The sequence below is a fragment of the Notamacropus eugenii genome, chromosome 2 (genome assembly GCF_028372415.1).
Source record: "Notamacropus eugenii isolate mMacEug1 chromosome 2, mMacEug1.pri_v2, whole genome shotgun sequence".
In the NCBI taxonomy this organism is placed as follows: Eukaryota; Metazoa; Chordata; class Mammalia; order Diprotodontia; family Macropodidae; genus Notamacropus; species Notamacropus eugenii.
Window position 1 is genome coordinate 244469386 of NC_092873.1, and position 23187 is coordinate 244492572.

The 23187-nt window shown below is 36.6% G+C and overlaps 1 protein-coding gene and 1 long non-coding RNA gene across 7 annotated transcripts in view; one reads left to right on the top strand and one right to left on the bottom strand.

Moving 5' to 3' along the window:
• Positions 1-23187, bottom strand: part of SYNE1 (spectrin repeat containing nuclear envelope protein 1) — a 537113-nt gene that overhangs the window by 204697 nt on the left and 309229 nt on the right. For all 6 annotated transcript variants that reach the window (XM_072643728.1, XM_072643724.1, XM_072643725.1 and 3 more), the window contains 8 exons: positions 21969-22121; positions 21225-21392; positions 19291-19467; positions 15085-15231; positions 10780-10905; positions 9027-9203; positions 5637-5902; positions 780-2940 (listed from right to left, as the gene is read on the bottom strand). In XM_072643728.1, coding sequence (XP_072499829.1) covers positions 780-2940; positions 5637-5902; positions 9027-9203; positions 10780-10905; positions 15085-15231; positions 19291-19467; positions 21225-21392; positions 21969-22121 — 3375 coding nt within the window. The remainder of the gene's footprint in view (positions 1-779; positions 2941-5636; positions 5903-9026; positions 9204-10779; positions 10906-15084; positions 15232-19290; positions 19468-21224; positions 21393-21968; positions 22122-23187) is intronic.
• LOC140527067 (uncharacterized) lies at positions 2886-9032 on the top strand. The gene is made up of 3 exons (XR_011974661.1): positions 2886-2970; positions 4267-4441; positions 6785-9032. It is a non-coding gene; the product is annotated as an uncharacterized lncRNA (long non-coding RNA).

Sequence of the window (23187 nt, forward strand, 5' to 3'; positions counted from 1 at the left end):
CATAATAAGAAAAGCTCTTTTGGGAAGGAAATTTATGACTTACTAAATTTATAAGCATTGCACAGTACTTTTCATCTCATTATTGGTTTTAAAATATAACAATAATAAAAACAATCACTAGTACTTTATAGCACTTTAAGGTTTGCAAAATGCTTTACAATAACATCTCATTTTATTCTTACAACAACCCATTCAGGTATATGCTACTAGTATCCCCATTTTGTAGATGATGAAACTGAGGCTAAGTGACTGGCTCAAAATTCCATAACTAGGAAATGGCCAAGGCCACATTTGAACTGACTGAATTTGACTTCCTGACAACAGGCTGAGTGCTCTATCTACTGTACCATCTAGCAACTTAAGATTTTGGAGAAAGCCAGTTGTTTATCATTTGGTGATCTATATCATCATCTGATTGCCAATACTATCTACTTATGTAAGGATATAAGAAGTAAGGCCTCTCCTAAATATTCAATACAAATAGTTGAAATGATGAAGGAAATTCCTTCATACTCCCATCAATAAGATAAGCATCTTGTTAATATCTGAAGTCATATTTTGCCATAGAAGATTTAGATCTTATTAGGAAAGATTTGTTTTCACTATATAAAGTCATGACCATGGGGAAAAACAAATAAAACCATTTTATCTGGGTATTTTTTATGATCCATACAAAGTTTCTGAAAAGAAATATCTAACGAAAGTCTAATACATAAACAAACCTCTCAAGCTCTTACCTGCATTCAACAAATACAGTGTGTATAATGCAGTATACTGACCTGTCTGGTTCGTATAGCTTCCTGAACTTCATCATCTAGTTCAGAAAGTTCAGCAAGAGTGTTTTCTAAGTCAGCAGAAATCAGTTCCTTTGCTTTCAAGAACTTTTCCTTTTCTTTACCACTCAATGCATTCATTATTCTCAGGCTCGACTGAACCTCTTCTTGGTGAATCTGAACCTTTCGGATTTCCTCTTGGATATTCTGAAGTTTCGTATCTAAGCATATCGTTCCATTAAGTTCTGCTTTGACACGTCTTAGCCAGTCAAGTGAGCGGCAGATTTCAGTCTGGAAGTCTATGCTTTGAACCAGTCGACTTTCACACTCCATCACTGTCTCACTAATACCTGAAGTCAGTAATGTAAGCTCCTCTTGCCATGCCGTAACCTTCTGATTTGCTTTCTCATAAGCCATGGGGTCAAGATTTGGAGAAAGATCTTCAAGATGCTCAGTCACTCTCTTAAGAAGGGTTCCAGAATCTTGAAGGCTTCCAGCCAGTGAATGATATGTTTTTAGTTTTTCTTCTGCAGGAAGGGTTTCCTCATTTATTTTGGATTGCTCTTTTTTCACAGTTTCTAGCTGTTTCTCTAGCTGATGGCACATTTCTTCATGTTCCTGGTAAGCATTTGTCATGTCTTCTAATAAGTTAACCCTTTGTTCCATTTGTCTTTTCAGCTTGTGATAAAGAGTAACAAGTCTGAGCATCTCATCTGGCTGCCATGGCTGACCTGTACTACGAAAACCTTCTTTCTTTTGATTCAGCTCATCTACTGCATCCCCAAGACTTAAAATTTCTTCAAGAAGAACTCTGCAGGCTTCTTGAAGAGACAAGGCTTCTTGGGCTGACAAATTAGTGGGGACTTTGTTCATGTTTACAAACTGGTCTTCCAGTTCGCTTAGAGATTGGGCAGTCAATTCAATCAAGGAGGAATATTCTTTCCTAGCAAGAATAGCTTCTTGTACCTTGTAAAATTTATCTTTAGCCAGTGCCACAACAACATTAAATTGTTGGGGCAAAGAATTTAGCTTTTCATCGAGGTAGGAATGGTCCATCTCATTAAGTGATGGCAAGATTGCTTGTCCAGTTCTTTGGAGGGTCAGCAGAAGGTTTTCAAATTCGGGAGATTGCTCAAGAAGGCACTGGTATTTTGCCAGCTGGGCATAAAGCTCAGTGCTACCATTCATTAAGTTTATTTCAGGAAATGTAATGATATCTGCTTGCTTCAGCCAATGACACGTTTTATCAAAATCCTCCTTAAAGTGCTTCCTAGAAACCAAATTCTTCTCTAGTTCTTGTAACCTTTGGCTACACTTCTGTAAAACAGTGTCATAGATACCCTGAAGTTCTTGAAGCTTACTTAATACTTCATTCTTTTCTTGGTCTGTTGCTTCCTTCATTAAATCACGCCCTTGAGCCCACAGGCCAGTGACTTCATGCTGATAGGTTCTTAAGCTGGCTTGGGCACTCTTACAAGTCTTGACCTGCTTACTAACATCATCTGGCAATAGGCAAATGTGTTCATGGAACATAATCTTTCTCTCATGCTGCTGAATTTGGCTGCTAGCCTGAAACACTGCCATGAGAAACTGGGTCTTCTCAGATAATGCCTTATTTAAGTGTTTTCTTCTCTGACCCACTAAATCACTGAGGCAACTTACATGGCTTTGTGCATCAGAGAGTACCTTCTGGATTAGCTGTCTTTCATTGAGGCCTAAATCAACCATCACTCTGTCAGCATCCTTGATGAGTGATTTTAAGATCATCTGTTTGGACTCCAGTTCACTGCAAATGGCAAGATGATCCATGAGCAAATTTTGAGCTAGATCTGGGGGAGGGCTCTGCTTGAGTGCTTCAACTATGCCAGGCTGCTGCTCTTCAGCCCACTCTGTTAACTCCTGAAATCTGGACTGTACCAAATTTAGCTCCTCTAGAGTTGTGACTGACAATTGAATTTTCCTCTTAACAAGGTCTTCAAGCTGAAACCAGCGTTGTTCAAAGTGGCTTGTCTGTTCCTTGACTAATTCTTTGTCATCTAGATTCAAGTGATCTATCATTTTCTGTTTCTGGTCTTTCAGGTCTTCAATAATGTGTTTTTTTTCTTGCAATGCCAATGCTAACTTTTTCAAAGACTCAAGGTGCACAGTTGTACTCTCGGCATCTGATCTGTAAATAAATTGGTACATGTACAATCAGGTAAGTATATACATCTAATATCTAAGAACTTCTATATCCAATTCAAATAATTTTATATTATTATTTCTTCTGACTATATGTCTTTAATCCTTGAAAAGGTAATAGTATAACAATAACTTTCAACTAAACCATTGGATAGCCTTTTGACAACTGTACCAAAGTTTTCCATGATCTAGGTCAAATATACTTCTCTAGTCTTATTTCATATTTTTGACCTCTGTGCATTCTATGGTCAATTAAATTCAATTCAATAAATATGTGTTAAATATTTAATGTGTATAGAGCACTGTGGTAAGTACTGAGAATGTGTAAAAATTAGATATAAAACTCACAAACTAGGAAGGAGATAGGACAAAAGGACCGATAAAAAAATAGAAATTTCTGAAACCAAATGGATTTTAAGGTCTGAAGAAGAAAAAGTTACCAACCAAAGCAATTAGTGAAGATAAGTTAGAATTTGGACTGACCTTTTAAAAAGGATGGTGTAGAATTCAACAAATTAAGGGGTAAGGAAGAATGACCTTCCAAATATTAGGTATAACATAAGTAAAAGTACAGATATAAGAAAGTAAAGAGCAGGGTATGTTCAGGAAACTGTGAATAGTCCAAGAGTCATGAAGGGTGGTACTAAAATACGTTTGGAAAGGCAGAATGGTGCCCAAACTGGAAAGATGTTCAAAGTCAAGCAGAAGAGTTTGAACTTTGCCCAGTAGGCTATAGGATGCCATTACAATGTTTTGGGCAGAGAAGTGGCATTACTAGATTTCTGTATAAGGAACACTGGGCTGTATCAGATGAAAGGATGGAATGGAGAGATGATAGTGAAAGAGGGAAGAGAGAGCCTATTAGGAGGCTATCACAGTAGATGAGTGATAATTAAGGACTACACTGAAGTCATGTCAGTAGGAATAAAGAGTAGGTGGGCATATACAAGAAAAAGTGAAGAGATAGAATTCACTTGCTAAGCAATTAGAGATGAGAGGTAAAAGAAATGGAAGTCTCTCTCTACCATATATAGTCCAAATATGAATATATATTAATATTTTGTATATACATGTATACATGTGCATATTGTGTATGTGTGTGTATGTATATGTATGTATATACACACACACACAACCATAATGATAATATCAAGGTTGCAATTAAAGCATTTTGGGCAAATAGTAGGCTACTAACAGAAATAGTAAAAACACAAAAAGAAGCAGTCTTTTTGGAGAAACACATTAAGTTACTATCTGTGCAAGTTTGAGTAGGAGGTGTGGTTGGAACATTCAAGTGGAGATGTTCTTTCAGCAGCTGGAGATTCTGGTCTTGGAGGTTAGAAGAAAAGTTAAAACCTTGGAATCACCTGCATGGAAGTGACACCTGATGCTGTGAGAGAAAATGAGAGAATGAAGACAGGGCAGACACTGACAATGAAGAATTCCTTCCACCTCATGACAGAAAAGGGAGAGACTACAAGTAAAGAGTGAGTCACACGTTTTCAGACAGCCAAAGTGTTCTGTTGCTTTTTTTTTTTTTCACATGACTACATTTATTTGTTTTAAGGGAGGGCTTCTATTAGAGAAGAAAAGATAGGGAGTGAGTAGACAGTGATATACATGTAAAACATTTAAAGAATTTAGAGGCCATCTGGTACAACCCTTTAATTTTGCAGCTGAGGAAAATGAAACCTAAGGAAGCTAAATGATCAAAAAGTACTGACCAGAGGCAAGGTTTGAACCAGCATTCTCTAACTCCAGGGTCAGAGCTCCTTCCACTATAATATTGTCTCCCTTTCATGTGAAAACTTATGTACAAGTAAACAGGAAAACTGCAAGCCAGGCATTCTATTCTTCTAGAAAGAAAGGGGAACCTAGTGGTGATAAAATCACAGCAAAAAGCATCTTGTCCAGGTGATGCAACCAGAGGGAAACCCTAAGTTTCATGAAGGCAAAAACTATGTTTTATCTTCCTTTTTTTTTTTAACCATTGCTGCTGTAGCTGCTGTTTTTCCTTCATTCTCAAAGAGGACCATGACATTAGGGAAGTCTTGCCATTATATGCAAGTGAATTGGATTTAAGTGAGGGAGGTTTGTCTATACCATGTGGTCTTTTGCAAATAGTAGTAACAAAAAACAGGTGGAATGCAGGAATATTGTTATATTAGAATAGTCCATTTCTTAATTTAAATTTTAAAAATCATGCTGTATTCTGGTGGATGAAAACTGTAATTCTAGCTACCAGGGAAGTTGAGGCTGGCTTTTATTTTTAAACAGCAAAATTGTTTACTTTATAGTCAAAACAATACTAATTACATTGAAACTTGGAAATTAAATTATTTCAAGGAGTCATTCACTTATACAGTAGACTGAAGTAAGAAAGAGAAAGGAAAAGGAGGGGGAAAAAAGCTTGACCTGAGGAGTTCTGAATTACACTGGGTTATAATAATTGGGCTAATATGATGAATACCCAGGTTGCTTGAGGAAGGGGAGACAGACTAGATCAGAAACAGAGCACATCAAAACAGTAGGATTGGTCTATAATTAGCCCCTGCATTTCCCATTGTATAAAAACCCAATCATATAAAAAAGGAAGAGAATAAAAAGTTCTTAGCTAATATAAAAATTTGATTCTATTTTGTAACACATTTCAATCTTGTCCTGGAGAAGAGCCTCCTTTACCTGGCCAACTTGTCCCATTCTTTAGTAAACTTTTCTAAGAATACTTCAACCACATTCATACGGTCATGGTAATTTCTTGTCCTTTGCAGATCTTCTTCTCTTTGCAAAAGCAGATTGTTGGTCTGTAGGCAGAGATCTATCCACTGATTACTTAAATGATTTATTTCCTTGTGTTCAGGCGACTCTTGCCCTTGTGTTAACTTGTTCACCGTCTCAGTAACAGCTGTGATGGCTGCCTGTTTGGATTGCAACTTCTTAACAAATTCCTGAAGAATAAAGAAGCAAAATTAAATTCAAACACTTGCCCATTAAATAAATGAGTTACAGGTCCAGAAGGACTTAAAACATTACATTTATGTAAAGAATTGAATCAAAAATAATAATAGGAAATATAACATATAAAAGTCACCATTTATTAGACAAGACACTTTTGATATTTTTAAGAAAATTAATCAGATAGATCTTGTGGGGAGGACATTGTTTGACTTCAGCAATTAAGAGAGATGAGTAAAGTCTCCCTAGAAAAGGTAGGAATTTAGCTAGTACTTAAAGGAAGGCTGGGAAGTCAGTAGATAGCAATAAAGAGGGAAACCACTCCAGGTACGGTGGGACAGCCAGTGAAAATGCCCTAAGTAGGAAGAATGTCTTAGCAGAACAACAGTGTTTCTACAGCACAGCTTCCTTGGGTGTGGGGGATGAGGAGGGATTCTAAGGTGTCATAAGACTGGGAAGATGAGAGAAGGTAGCTTATGAAGGACTTTGAACTCCAAAGTGAGGCTTTTTGTATTTGACTCTGAAGTTGATGAGGGAACTAAAGTTTACTGAATAGGGGTGTGACATGGTAAGACTTGACATTTAGGAAAAGCATTTTCCTTGCTAAGTGGAGGATGGATTGGAGTCAGGAGAGACATAGAGCACCCAGACTCATAAACAGACTCTCAAAATAGTCCAGGTGTCAGGCAATGAGGGCCTGTACCAGAGTAGTGTAGTGTCAGAGGGGAGAAGGTGACTAGCCAAGATATTTTGTGAGGGTAAAATCGACAAACAACAGATTGGATTTGAGGAGTGAGAGACAGCAAGGACTAGAATATCTGGTCAAGCATTCAGTTCATTTCATCAGGTCTAACTGAATCCCTACCACTTTCTAGGCACACCATACCAGATGCTGATGATACAAAGACCAAGGGAGTGGTGGGGGAGGAGCTAAAGAGGAAGACCTGGTATAGCAGAACGTGGAGACAAAAAATCAACAAGTCAACTGAGTATTCTGTGGCAGCAAAGAAACAGTGAAGTCACTGTAAGGAAAGTGAGTATGAAAAGCAGGACTAATTATTGTAAACTTTAGATTTTGTAGCCCATTCAAGAACCTCAACTTGGATTTTTCTGGTATTGTCATTTGACACATTGTACCTAGGACCTCTGGAATACAGATATCTCTGATTAAACCCATGAAAGCCAAACAGATAGCATCACTAACTGATAAAAATCACAAGACATAAGATACTGTTTATCAAATATCACTACATCCCCATTTGTTTCAGGAAATGTGATTTCTGAGATGTATGTGATTGATTAATGCAAGGAATACAAATGATGGTTTTCCTTTTCATGGTATGTTGGTTTTTTTCCCATTAGATCACAATCTTTCTAATGTATAATGAAACTGAAATAGATGGCTAGATATAAATTAGAAACAAGAATTTTGTTGTAATTTAGTCATTTTTCAGTTGTGTTGGACTCTTTATGAACCTATTTGGGGTTATCTTGGCAAAGATTTTGGGTAGATAGAGATAGGGACCCATTATTTAATTGCTATAGAAGACTCACAAAGAAACCCCTTTCAACCAGCACAGGTTGGTACCTTTCTGCAATTCTTTGAATTTGGAGAATTTCTTAGAGCCCTGATAGGTTAAGTGACATGCCTAGGGCAGGGGTAAAGAACCTGTAGCCTCAAGGCTATATGTGGCCCTCTGGGTCCTCAAGTGCTGCCCTTTGACTGAATCCAAACTTTACAGCACAAATTTCCTTAATAAAAGGATTTGTTTTGTAAAACTGAAACTCAGTCAAAAGGCTGCATCCAGGGACCCAGAAATTCCTCACTTCAGGCTAAGGTAACAAAACCAAGATGTGGCAGGGGGGTCTTCCTGGCTAATAGGTTGGTTGTCTATCCCTTATACTATGCTACCTCTCTAGGACAATATCATAATGAATGTGGTGGGTGCACAGCAGGGCTAAATTCTGCAGAAATTTCAGAATATGAAGAAAAAACTTGATGTTACTACGTTTACTTATGAGCTGATCTCTGAGCAACACTCAAGTTACCATTCCTCTGCATTCTCAAGTCAACAGCCTTCTTTCTTAAATGCATGAATTTTAGTAGTAATAAGTGGCAGACAAGGAAAACAGTGAAGTCCTGTGTAGACTTGGCAGAAGGAGGACAGTATGTGTGAAAAACAGAACTATTTGGCCCTGCAAGCTACAGATTTTGCCCACCCTGTTCTCCAAGATCTCCAAGGCAGACTTGTTTTTACAAAGTACCGTTTGACAAACTGTTACTAGAAACTACACTACATCAGCCCACAAATTCCTCTACTTGAATTTTTCCCCTACGAAGCATTAGTGGAAGAAAACATCATAGATTGTTTATTAGTAACAATCACAAAAAGAATGTTTTATTGCTGTCCTTTATAGAAATTTTAGTGTATGCTTTTGACAAAATATTTTTTGATTCTCCATTATATCTTGGCAGTTCTAAATAATGGTCAGGGTTAATGTAAAGACACTTATTAGTTATAAAATCTTTGGGAAAATAACAGTTTGGGAAGGATATTTAGATCAATCACCTTCCAATTCATGTAAATTGCTTAGAATAATTTTATCTTACAGTTTAATCACAAAGCAGATTATTAAGATAAAAATAAAACTATATCAACTCTACATTTGAAAAAAGTAAGTAAAGAAATAGACTAAGGATGATAGTTGGGTAGTTCCCTGGCTATTCATTACAGGGCAAGAATTACATGTCAGTTTCTCATTTGTTGAACTTCAAAATGCAATAAATAATGTGTTCCCATTCGATTATACTTTCTTAATTAACCTAAGGATTGATTACCAACACTTTCAGAGAGATTCTGGGGTATAGGAGAATGGGACTTGGATCTGATGTCATAAGACTTGAGTTTGCATAATGGCTCCACTGGTCACTTAAACTCTCTGGGTCTCAGTTTCCTCATCTGTAAAACGAAGGCACTGGACTATGTAATCTCTACAGTCTCTTCCAGTCTAAATCCTATGATGAGTACTGGGAGTATGAACATGTTAAATGGATATTCTGCTTACTATGTTAGCAACTTTGATAATATCTTACAGAAAGGAAAAAAGATTTTTTACCTTGACTTGGGAAACCATGTTTTGTGCAATATTTAGCTCCAATTCAGCCTGCCTCCTCTTCATGTTCTGCAGCTGTTGATCTGCATCCTGGAAATAGATCCAAAGCTCTGTCTTCATCTGTTTAATCTCTTCCCAGCCCTGAGTTAAACTCTGTGAATTTGCTATCTTCTGTTCAATCTATAAGAAAAAAAGAACAATTACATAAAGATCTTCACATGTTGTGAAGTACCCTGTGAGATAGCCCCCCCACCCCGTCACACCACCCCGCCCCCCCGGATAAGAAGATCTGTGTAGATCTGAAGCTATACAAAGAACTTCATTAAAATTCTCTCCTTGGAAATATTCAATAAAAGCTGAATTTATATGGTGAAGATGTGGACAATTCCCTTAAACTTTGTAAAGTGACCACTGGAATTTGCTCAGATTGTCATATACATAGCACATTGATAGAAGGTATTGGATACTAGGAAGAAGATATCTTTTTCATCTTACTGCAATACTTTATCATGTCTTCTATATATCATCTTCTGTTATATATAGTCAATACAAGGGAAAGTAGGGGTGGGGGGCTGGAGTAATGTTTTCCAGATGCAAATAGGTCATCATTTTTTTGACCTGATTTAGAAGAAATTACAATTGTTTGTCAAGTAAAGCAGCAGGATGCCATTAAGAGTTGGGTCTCCAGAAGGCTTTCTTTAAGTGGCTCATTGTATTTTGTCAGTCCATTTTTTTTTTTTTAATATGCTCCTGAGAATCAGATGAGCTTTCACCATTGTGGATTGGATCAGAAGACATCTTGTAGATTATATAGATTTGCATATTTCTAATTCTGGTAATCTTCTCAGTATGTCTACTGAATTTATGGGACTCTGGAGTGAATTAGAGAGGTCTTTAAAATACTCTTTAGTTTGAGTGTTCTAGTCACAAAAATATTAATTTGAGGGTTAATAGTGAAATTTATGTGGTTGATGCTTTACATATATGTTTTATGGAAATGTAGCTGCTTTTCAAAACAACAACGTTTCATTTATTACATTCTTCCTGCCAAACATGGGTATGGTGTGAAATCTTTCAAAGATATTTGAAATAAGCATTCCTGGTGATAAAGACACAAGAGAAACAATGAGACAACAGAAAACTTAAAGCAGAGTTTTGTAAAAACTCTGCTTTTGATTCTATATGACACTTGAAAACAACGAAAGAAACATTACCTAAAACAATGGAACTAGTCAGCTAGCCAATTCTGTTAAAGTTTTTTTTAATGTGTATACACATATGTATATGTGTATATGTGTATATGTATACATATATACGTATATATAAAATGTATGTTATATATATGTTTATATATATACATATATATACGTATATATATATATGCACACACATAGGCAATATAAATCAAGTATTAGTAGCCATTTTATCCCTGAACACTAGCCAAAATGACTAAGTAGGAAAGGCAGAAATAGAAAATTGAAGGATGGTCAAATTAAAAAAAAAAACAGAACTAAAGATGATACAAATTCTGGGAAGTGGCTGATTGCTACTATTTTCCAGGTGTCCCTCACTGGAAGCAATGTGATGGGTTACCCATACCTGCCTAAACTTCTTACTCTAAAATCAAATATATCTTCATCATTAGGATAACTTTAAGTCAAAATAAGACACATGTAGAAAGGTAGTTTCTTTAAAATCCATGACTTGTATATTATTTTAAAAACTACTGTAAAAGCTGTTGTCAGTCATTCTGTACCATTTGCTTTGTCTGCTGGATGTCCTTCGCAGTTGTCTTCACTGAGGAGTTGGACAAATCACACATTGAACACAGAAGGTCTAAGTATGTTCTGGCTTGCTCCTGCAGAGCTCTGAAATGTTTCACCTGAAAAAAGCAAGCATCAGAGTGAAAGAAAGATTTGTCTATTTATTCCATCCCTGCCCATCCACCTCCTTCTCTTTCCTGCCTTCTCTGGTGCCCTCACCCTCCCTCTTTCCCCTCATAGTCTCTATTCCAAATGTAACTTATCTCCAGTTTGAATGATTTTAAATGCCAGTGGGAGTTCCTTGTATTTGATCCTGCAGGTAACAGAGAGCCTCTAAGTTGGAGAGCCTATGGCTTTGAGACCCCTTGTGTCCCTCTGGGTCCTCAAATGAAGCCCTTTGACAGAATGCAAACTTCACAGAGTTTATTCAAAGGGCCAGACTTGAGGACCTAAAGGGCCACATAGGGTCTTGAGGCTGAAGGTTCCCCACTCCTCCTCTATGGCTTACTGAGCAGTGATGTAATGTGGTCAAACTTGCTCTTTTGGAAAATCACTTGTGCAGTTTCACTTTTTTTCCTGGAATTTTCACCTGCTCTTACATCTCCTTTAGCTGTTGTCTTTCCTCCTTCTCATGGCTAAATTTCTTTAAAGCCTACTCCAATTGGTATCTCCATTTTTTTCTCCTCTCACTTGATTGTATCACCTCTGCAATCTGGCTTCTGACTTCATCATCCAACTGAAACTACTCTGTCAAAAGTCAGCAACGAGCTTTTAATCACCAAATCTAATGGTCTAGTCTTGATCCTCTTTATTCCCACTGTCCATCACTTTATTCTCCTCATCATTCTCTCCTCTTTAGGTTCTCATGACACTGTTTTCTCCTGGTTCTCCTTATCAGTCTCCTTTAATGGATCCTTTTCCAGCTCATTAAGGCTCTAACTGGTCCCTTTTCTCTTCTCCCTTTATACTAGCTCACTTGTTAATCTCATTATCTCTATGAAGATAATTTTCAGACCTATATATCTAGCTCTGACCTCTCTTCTCCCATCACCAACTATCAATTGGATGTATCAAACTATGTCCAAAGACAATCTCAACTCATACTATCCAAAAAATGACACTATATTTCCTCTCAAAATTTCCCCAATTCCAAAGAATCCTCTTACTGGTCAAGAGCACCATTATCCAACCAATCATCCAGGCTTGCAACCTCAGTGCCATCAATGACTTCTTACTCTTACTCAATCCACATGTCGAATCTGTTCCCAAGTCCTACAATTCTGATGCAAGCCTTTATCTTATCACAAGTGGGACAACAGTCTTCTAGTTGACCAGAAGTCTCAACTCCCATTCTGCCCTCTCCTTATCCATCCTCCCACCTAATGCTATTATGTACTCAGCTGACAAAGCAATCTTCCTAAAGCAGAGGTCTGTCCATAACATTTCCCTAACTCAATAATCTTCAGTGGTTCCCTATTACGCCTAGGATCAAATATTTAATTCTTTATTTGGCTTTTAAAACCCTTCACAACCAATGTCCTTCCTACCTTTTCAGACTGCGTAAACTTTGTCTCCATGTTTTTACAATCCAGTCTTTTTTGTTATTCTTCATACTTAACACTCCATTTTTTTTTTTGGATGCTGTGCCTTTTCATTGGCTATCTATATCTCCTTCCTTACCTTGGCCTCCAGGTTTCCTTCAAAACTTAGTTCTTTCCCCTCCCAGTCCATTCCTCTCCAACAATGCTAGTGCCTTTCCTCTAAAAGTACCTCCTGTTTAAGATGTATACTTTTGCATGTAGTTAATTGCATATTGTCTCCCATTAGAAGGTGAATTCCTTGAGGGTTGAGACCATGTTTTTGCTTTTCTCAGTACTTAGAACAGTGTCAGGAATATATAGTAAGTTCTTAATAAATGTTTCTTGACCTATTGAAGATAGATTGGAGTGGGAAAGACTTGAGGCAGGGACATCAATTAGGAGAATCTTTAAATAATCCAGTTAAGAGGTGATAAGGGCCTGAACTAGTGCTGTGATTGGATAAATAAAAGGGGATAGGTATACTTGGGTACACACACACACACACACACACACACACACACACACACACACAGAGAGAGAGAGAGAGAGAGAGAGAGAGAGAGAGAGAGAGAGAGAGAGAGAGAGAGAGGATATTATAGATAAAACAACAGCAAGATTTGTTAAATGATTAGAGATACAGAGTGAAGGAGTGAGTTATAATGAGAAGCTAAAGTTGACACTGAGGTTACAAACCTGGACGTTTAGAAGGATGGGGCTGCTATTAATAGCAATAGTGAAATTCAGAAGAGGAATGAGTTTAGGAGAAATACAATTAGTTCTGTTTTTTACATTTTGAATTTGAGATGCTTATGGAATATCTGATTCAAAATGTACAACGGGCAGTTCACGATGTAGGAGTGGAGATCAGGAGAGTGACAAAGACTGGACTCATAGATCTAGGATTCTTCTTCATAGCAAAGATAGTTGAATCCATGGGAGATAATGTGATTGCTCCTTTCGAGAACATACATAGAAAATAAGAAGACAATACTGGGTACAGCATTGTGGCTTGCTCATAGTTCAGTGGGCATGACACAGATGAGGGTCCAGTAAAGGAAATGAAGGAGAATATCATGAAGATATTTTCTTTCCTTTCATAATTACCTAGTCTGAATAATTATTATTTAGTGTCATCATTTCATGAATTTATAATAACTACATAATTCTCATCCATATCTAGGATATCATTTTATAATCAAATCTTCTAAAATGTGAAGTTTTGATTGGGTGAATTACAGGGAAAAACAATTTCTTTTAAAATCTGCTCACATACACAAAAGAAAATAAAGCAAAAAAAAAAATCTGCCTAAGTCATGAAGTGACAACTGTTTGAGTCTGGTGGTAAGGCCAAGGAATTCTTCTCAAATAGTTTTTCACCATATAAACTGCACAGGCAGAAGTTATCAGCTTCAATTATTGCCATTATTATTTTAAGGATATTTTTAAAATCCTGGGGGAGGATATGAGGGTAGAATTTGTTAAATTATTTTTACAGGGAAAAAACTTCAGCTGCATGCAAGAAGAATGAATGTCATTATGTCGTGAGTCAATTAGTATTTAATAAACACCTGCTGTAGGCCAGACTCTGCACTGAGGAGGCAAAGAAGCAAAAGACAAGCCCTGCTCTCAAGGAGATTACAGTCTAATAAGAGACACAGGCTAAAAACTGTTTTTAACTATGTTATAAACATATTGAAAAACTGTATGCAAACAAGATACGATTGGAGATAATTAACAGAAAGAAGGCACTAGCATTAAGAAAGCACCTCTTGCAGAAGGTGGGAAGAACCCAATTAAAAAAAAAAGCTAGAAATTGGAAAACAGATTGTTGTGCAAGGAAAAGTGAGGACGCCAGCGTCACTGAATATCAGAATATGTTAGGGAGGTGATGTAAGGTATAAAAAGACAGGAATGGCAAGAAGGGGCTAGATTACAGAGGGTTTTATAATCCAAACAGGATTTTATATTTGATTTTAGGGGTAATAGGGAGCCCCTGGAGTTGACTGAAGATGAGCATAACATGGTAAGACCTGTGCTTTAGGATGATTCAGTTCACAGCTAATTGTTGGACAGATTAGAGCAAGGAGAGATTTAAGGAAAGGAGATCAATTATGAGGCTACTGCAATAATCCATGCATGAGGTGATGAGGTCCTGCACCTGACTAGTAGTGTCGGAGGAGAGAAGCAAGAACTTATAAGAGAAATGGTGTGAAAGTAGAATCAGTAGAATTTGAAAAGTAATTGGATATAAAAAATGAGAGAGTGAGGAGTTAAGGATGATGTATAGGTTGCAAGACTGGATGACTGGGAGGATGGGGGCCCTTTCACCAGTAACAGGGAAGTTAGGGGTTTGAGGCAGGGGAAGGGCAAGGTAATGAATTTGGTTTTAGATTTTGAAAGTTTAAGATGTCTACAGGACTTCCAGTTTAATTTATCACATGGGAAGTTGGAGATACAAGACTGCGTCAGGACATAGTTAGACCTAGACAAATAAATATGAGAATCATCTGCAGAGACATGATAGTTGAATCCACAGGAGCTGTTGAGATTCCAGGGGAAATAATATAGAGAGAGAAAAGAAAAGGGCTCAGGATAGAGCCTTGTGGACATCCACAGTACATGGGTATCATCTTGATGAAGATGCAGCAAAAGAGATTGAGAAGAAGCCATCAGACAGGGGATTTCTCTTTTCAGATCACTTAAATAAGTATTGCTTACCTGCTTAACTGCCTCTGCTCTGCTCAAAGGTGGATGAGGGCTTGGCTTTAAATCTGGTTGAACTGTAGCAAGCCATGCCTGGCATTGCTGCAAGGTGTCTTGTCGGCTGACATATTTTTGAAGTTCGTGTTCCAAGCTCTGATAAACCTAAGATGAAATAAGAAAGAAAAAAAAATAAAGTGTAAGCAACTTGAGGGTACACACTGTCTTGATTTTATAAATATATCCTCCTGTGACAGGCATATTAGCAGGTGCTAATTATAGATTTACTGAGGTTTTGAGAGCTAAGATAATTAAAAAGTTTGTCAAAATTAAGCAGAACGGTTAAAATCGAATTGTCTTCACTTCTAACCTTATTAGGGTCTTTTCAAATTACACAAATTTATAAGTACATCTTTTGTTTTTCACAGTAGATCTTGCCTCTGTTAGTACAAAACTGTTTGCTGAAGAATCAATGAGAAGAAAGTATAGTCTACCTGCTTATGCAACTTTGTAGCACTTCATGCTATGGCAAGAAACAAATTACCCTAGAAAAAAACAAACTACACTAATTTCTTTCCACCTTTCTACTCCTACGTAGCAGCATGATACAGAAGTATAAGGGTAAACAAGCAAAATTAGAAATACAGAATTTGAGTTGGGAGGGACCTGAGTAGCTAGTTAGCATACCCTTTCAGATACTCATTCCTTCTCCAGCATTCCTGAGAGGTAGCTGCCAGTGTTTTGCTTTCTTGATGGGAAGGAGCTTACTATTTTACAACACAGCCCATTTCATTTCTCTACAGGTGATGATTACACAGGTCTTCCCCATACTGACATGAAATTAGCCTCCCTATAACATCCACTGATTGATCTCCATTCTATACTCCAAAACAACACTGCTTAGAGCTTCATTTTCCTCTTTCTTAACAATTCTTCAATTATTGGAGGACAGTAATGAAGATTCTTCTTTTTTCTCAAGCACCTTCCTTTTGTGACATGGTTTCCAGATCCCCTGCCATCATGGTTATACAGCACAGATATAGATCTCTCTGTTAATGTTCTTCCCAAAATATGATGCTGATGTTTACAAATGAACAGAATATTCCAGATATGATATGACGAGTACATGGTAGAATGAATTGGTTACCTCATTTGTTCTGGACAGTATACTTCCAATAAGGTAGCCTAAGACCATATCAGTCTTTTAACAACCATAGCACACTGTTGGCTCTAGTAGAACTGGTACACAACTAAAAATCTCAGGCCTTTTTTGCATGTAATGAGGTCAAATCATGTCTCCCTAGATCCTGTGTTTGATTATCTTAACCTGAAAAAAGGAATTTACAATTATCTCTACTAAATTTAATCTTGCTGGTTTCCACCTATCATTCTAACTGGTCAAAGATAATTTTAAATTTTGACCTTGTCATCAAATGTATTAGCTTTACCTCCTAGTTTTATAACATCCACCAATTTGATTACGTTTTCTGTGATTTTATCCAAGTTGCTGATAATCATATCCAAAAGAACAAGGCCATAGGACATTGTTATATGTCACTGAAGTCTTTTTCATAGGTTAATATCAATGCATTAATTTAAACTTTCAGAGGATAATTTCTCAGTTGGTTATACAGGAATTTATTTGATTGTACTATCATTCAGTCTACATGAGAGACTTGTTCAAATTCTTTGTTAAGGGTCCTTCAACAACTGATATAAACTTATTCTCAGGAAGATACAAGATGGATAGAAAGAGAAAGCAACTAGAGAATCCTTCTATTGCCCTATAATTACCAATCTGTTCTGTTGTCACTTCCCCACACCCTTATCTCACTCTCATAAAAAGCTTGCTCATTTTGCAGCTAGGAGACAGCCTTGATCAAGTGAAAATGACATTAATTTAGAGTCAGAAGACCTAAAGGCAAAATCTGACTTGCTACTTACTGCCTTTTGCCAGTTACTTAAACTGTCTTGGCCTCAGTTTCCTCATCTATAAAATAAAAGAATTAGACTAGATGACCTCTAGGGTGCCTTCCAGTCCTATTATCTATGCTCCTAAGGACAGTAGCAGAAAAATCCCACGATAAATACCAAATACTCTACTAAATGCCAAAAACTCCCTGATGTTTAAATATTGTCTGCATAATCCTAAATTAATTCCTTCCACCTAGAATTTCCATTGTCTTGCTCTTTTTCTTGTACTACCACTTTTCTGAAATCAAGATTCTACTCTCTTAACAACCTAGTGATTTGTTTTTAAAAGGAATTATGGCAAGTATTTTAGTGAACTTTTCCTGGAGCATAGTAAGCATCACATCCTTTTCCAGATTCTCAGATACCATACATTTGATTATCCATTTTAGAATTTTCTTGGTGGTTTACATGGTGCAGTTGATTGAGTGTTGAACCTAGAATCAGGAAGACTCCTCTTCCTGAGTTCGAGTCTGACCTAAGTTGTGTGACCCTGGGCAAGTCATTTCACCCTTTCTGACTCAGTTCTCTCATCTGTCAAATGAGCTGAAAAAAAATGGCACTCTTGTATCTTTGCCAGGAAAACCCCAAATGGGGTCACAGAGTCAGACAGGACTGAGAATGACTGAACAACAACCACTTTTAAGAATGTTAGTTTACAGAATTTATACTTTTGTCCTATATGAAAATCAGGGAAGCACTTATACACTTCAAGTCTTCTTATATTCTATATCTTAGGGATGAAATCACTTCTGCAAACCTTTTCAAGAACTTAAGATCTAAATTAGGGACCAATGACTTGAATTCATTTTAAAATGACTACATCCTTTAACTATCTCCTCACATCTTTAAAGTCTGAATTCCCTTTTTGTTATCCATATTCTGTCCTTTCCAGTTTGAAAAACATGCTTTGGATTGTAGAAGTCAAAATACACCAATAAATTAGTGAGTAATTACATTCTCTTTCTACTAATTCTACAATTTAAATTCTACAATCACCAGACCTATCTTTTCTTCACTCTCTTATTTTGAATAGGTAAAGTCCTTTTTGTCATCTAACACAGGGGACCTTCATATTATTCTTAAAAATATATACCACTCTTTTAACAAAGCTTCCTATGCTTTTGCCTTCAAAAGTTATCTTTTTTATTGTAATTATTCAGGCTTGTATACTGAGGATTTCATTAATCCTATAACTGACTATTAAAAAGGTAATGTGGCCTTAGATTTCACTGAAAGAATAATAATGCTGTTTCTCTCTCTTTTTTCAGAATTATTTTATCCTTCTTTAACTGTATACATTTTAGAGCATTTCACAAAAGTATCATGCTTCTTCCAATTTCCTACTGCTACTTTCTTCCAAAGTTCTTCTCATCACTTTTGAAAACCCACCATTCTTCCTTGATGGTCTTCCCCTAAAAAAGTGATATTAGGTGAAGGGGCCCTCCTTTTGAAGTTTTTCTTTCTTTCTTTCTTTCTTTTTTTTTTTAATGATTTCATTGCCTTAAGGAACTTGTAATGTGGGATTTCCTCTAGCTATACAGTTTGGTTCCCACCTTCACAATCTTATTATGTTTAAAGTTTTAAATGAATTTAGGTGAGTGAATCTGTTATATTTTTTTTAGGATGTTCAGACTTAAAATGCACTTATTTTCATTTTTATGTAAGTAAAAGTAATAAACTTACTTTTAAAATTTTGATTTAAAAGTCTAATCTATCTGACATTTTTTTGATATTTTCAAAGCATTCATTGAGTCAGTTTTAAAAGAAATAATATTAAGTATATCATCAATGTTAAATACAAACTTATACCTGATGTGTCTTAATTTTATGTAGTATGTAGTAAATATATATTATGTAGTATAATTTCTGCTATATATTTGAATTTCAAAAATGAATTATTTTTAAATGATGGAATGAGCTATTATTTCAATGCTGTAAGAAAAAAGAGCAACTAGGAGGCACAATGTGTGTGTGTGTGTGTGTGTGTGTGTGTGCTGCAAAACCAATCAACAGGAAAAGTAAGAGCAGTTAAACTACAAGTCAGAATTTCATTATCAAGGCAATTTAGTCATTAAGTCAATTTGTTAGCCCTGTCAACACCATCCTGTGTAGTCTGACTTCTTGCCTTCAGGCTGGATTCATACCAAAAGTGTCCCAAGGAGATACAAGTCTCTCCTATTTTAATGTCACTAGATTCCAGCCCTCTCTCAGTAATTCATAATATTTCTATAAAGTTACTCTGACAGTTACCCTTTGTGCAGTACTGCAGATAGCAGAGTAACTGTCCTTTGTGCCCTGTAAATGGGCCTGCACATTTTGTTTAAGCTTGGCTTGAAGCTGGTCTGCACAGTGACTGATCAGATGATCCCCTTTAGTTTTCAGATCATTCAAACGGTCTTCAAATGCTGCAATCTCTTCCATCATAGCCTAGGAAGAAAAGAAGATAAATAAGTGATTCTCTAAGAATTTCCAGATGCGTTTCTTCTCACTGATAAACGGCATCACATTTATACCCCACCCCACCCCCAACAATCTAGATTATTAAGTTTGACTTTAAAGTAGGTGTTTAACAAAGCAAATTCACTTTTTCGGACACTAATAGTTCGCTATAGGAAATAATGAGCTTCCCTTTGGGCTTAACTGACTTCCAGAGAGTCAAAAGATCTTATAAAACTCTGTCTAATGCATTCAATTACTGGTTCCTAATAAGGAAAATAAGAGATGTACATTTCCATATTATTGTCAACCAAAGCATTAATGCACTTGCAAGTTAATTTTGTTCTACTGAAAAGTTTTGGATCTCATAGTCAATATAATATTGAGTTTTTTGTCAATCTCGAATTCAGCAAACATTTTATTAAGGACTTAATATATACAATCCACTGGGAATACAAACATGATACAAAATTCATCCCTTTGGGCTCAAGAAGCTTACAGTCTAGTAGGGGGGATAAGTCAAATATATAGATAAGAATGACAGGAAGTAGAACAGGATAAAAGTCAAGGGCTAAAAGAAATTTTGGAGGGCAAAATTCAGCCAAAAGAATTAGAGACAAACTACAAGAGATGATATCTGAGTGGGGAATGACATGAAGAAGAAATGTCAACAGGTCAAAAGAGAAGGGAATTCCAGACACAAGGGAGAATCTTTGTAAAGGCACAGAGGTGAGAGGGGGCATGATGACCTAAAGGGAAAATTAATAGTTCCGTTTGTTAAAATAGTCTATGAAACAAATGGCAATATAATGAGGTTGGACAAAAAGTTAGGCTGGAATCAGATTTTTGCAGTCTCAATCATAATTGAGTTTTAAAAGTTTTATTTTAGCAGCATTTGAAATAAAAGTTGGAGAAGAAAGAGACTGAAGGCAGAGACACCAGTTAAGATACTAATAAAATAATTTAGTTAAGAAGTAAAGTGAGATCAACTAGTGAGTTTTACATGAGTGGAAAGGAAACTCAGGTAATGAAGGTAAAATGGACAGATTAGAATGGTGAAGGAAATGAGGGTGAGGGAAGAGTTAAAGATAACTGTAAGGTTTTGATCCTATGCAAATGAAAAACTGCTCATGATGACAGGTGAATTGGGCAATGGTGCCTTAGATATAAAGAGACCCATTTAGAATTAGATGCATTATGGAAAATCTTTTTTTTCTAGACCTGAAATTTCTTTGGAATGACATTTGGCAAGTTCTGATTTTATTTTAGCATAAGTGAATCTCTCTGGAGCTAACAGCAATGTAGAAGCCTGATGGGCATAAAGAGAATGATCAGAAGCTTGGCTTGGTTTCAAAATTCACGTGTTTGCCATGTGATTTTAAGTTAAACAGTAAGTGAAGGAAGGAAGGAAGGAAGGAAGGAAGGAAGGAAGGAAGGAAGGAAGGAAGGAAGAAAGAAAGAAAGAAAGAAAGAAAGAAAGAAAGAAAGAAAGAAAGAAAGAAGGAAAAAAGAGAGAGACAGAGAGAAGGAAAGAAAAAGAAAGAAAGAAGGAAAGAAAATAACAAAAACAAAACTCCAATGACCTCAGTTTTCTCATTTGTAAAATGAACAAATCAGAGCATCCGCTCTCTAAAGTGACCTGAACCTACAGACCTGTGTGTATTTTATTAAAAAGAAATCACAACAGAGATGTCTCTATAAAATCACTGAAGAAATGCTGATCCTCTCTGCCCACATGCCAGGCATACCTTGTGGCTGGCCAGCTGCTGAGTGATGGTTTCCAAGCTGCTGGTCTCCATGAGGTCTGGTGTGACCAGCCTGCCAGACATCTGGAGCAGCCACTTTTCCACTTCCTGCAGTTCATTGTTATACTCTTCATGTTCTTTCACTTTTACCTCCAGGCTCATTACATGCTCCTGTTGATTTGAAATGTCAAAACATTAGAGGGAAGTGTTAAGAGGGAAGTAATTGACATTATATCAAATTTGTAAATATGCCTTTCTTCTTGGATTGCATGACATATGCATGCATATATATGCATATATGTACCTAAAATGATATAAAATGGGCAGCTAGGTGGCACACTGGCATGGAATCAGGAAGACGAGTTCAAATCCAACCTCAGAAACTTTCTAGTTGGGTGACCTTTGACAAATCATTAACTCTTGTTTGCCACCGAAGAAGGAAACAGCAAATCCCTCCAGTATCTTTGCCAAAAAAACCCCTAATGAACAGAGGTCCACGGGGTCATGGAGAGTCAGACACAACTGAAACAACTAAACAACAACTATAAAATGATAGCCAAATCACTTGGTCATAGGAAAGTTGTATGTTTAATGCATTGCACTTTAGTTACCTGCATCCAAGGACATCAGGGAAGAAATAAAACTAGGTCTTCACAATTCTCAAAAATGTCCCCTGAAGAAAAGTAGGAGTTACTTTTCCTAGTAAATAGTATGGTTATGTCTGATAGTTTTCCTGTTCTCTCTTACCTTTCCAACATTGCAAAGGTCCTGGTAATCAGCTTGAAGTTTCTGAATTTTATCCTTTAAAGTAACATCTGGTACCAGTTCCAGAAGGGCTTCTCCTTTTTCATTTATAGATTTTACTGATGGCTCATGGGATAGCACCATCTGTTGGATTGACTTAATGTGCATAAAGAACAGAGAAGGCAAAGTGAATACACATCCACAGAAGCATGTGTACACACACATATATTTGGCATAGAGGGTACTTACATAATTTTCAAGAAAAGTCTTATTCTCTTGAAGGATGATGCTCTACAGGTCTATGAACTTTATATCTATATCTATCAACCTACTGCTATATTTCAAAGAAATTGGTTTTCTTTGTAATCCTATGGATTTTATTTTATGCCTTTTAAAACATTATTCAGACAAGGGGTCCATAGGTTTAATCAGACTCCTCCAAATGGTCCATGACACAAAATATTTAATAAACTCCTATTCCAACTGACGAATACTATTAATGCAATTAAAGAAAGAAAAAAGATTGCACTAAACTAGATAGTAAGCCTCACAAAGGAAAGGGTCTTATATTTCCTTCAGGGAATATCAGAGTGGTTGGCACAAGGTAGGTATTTAATACATATTTGTTAAACTAAAAACAGAACAGATACTATCATCACAGATTCTTGCTTCATTCTCTTCAGTTCTATGAAAGTTCCCTAACTCCTCCATTCGTGGGAGATAGTATCACATCCTATTTCAATGAAATTGAGGTTTTCCAGTAAGAGTTTTCTCATCTCTTCCTCACCATTCCTGAGACCTTGGCTGTATTGCCTATCCTTTCTTCTATTGGTCCCACCTAATCCTGCCATCTCTGGGACTTTCCTCCAGTCACTCCATCTCTGTACTAGCTCTTAGATATCTGTCTATATATATATATATATATATATATATATATATACACAATATAAAATTATGAAGCACCTGCCCTGTGCAGAGCCATCCACAAAGTCCCACTCTAATCCCTCATCATGGCACAGAGGGGGTCATGAGCTTTCAAGGGCTATGCCAGTACAAATTCAATAATATTGGAAAGGTTTTACATATGATCGAGACAACAAATTCTGTCTATTTTCTGAGAGGCAGCCTAACTATTGAGATGAGTTCATCTTCAAGAGACTATCCTCTAAGGCAGGAGTTCTTAATTTTCTATGTGTCATGGCCCCTGTTGGCAGTCTGATGA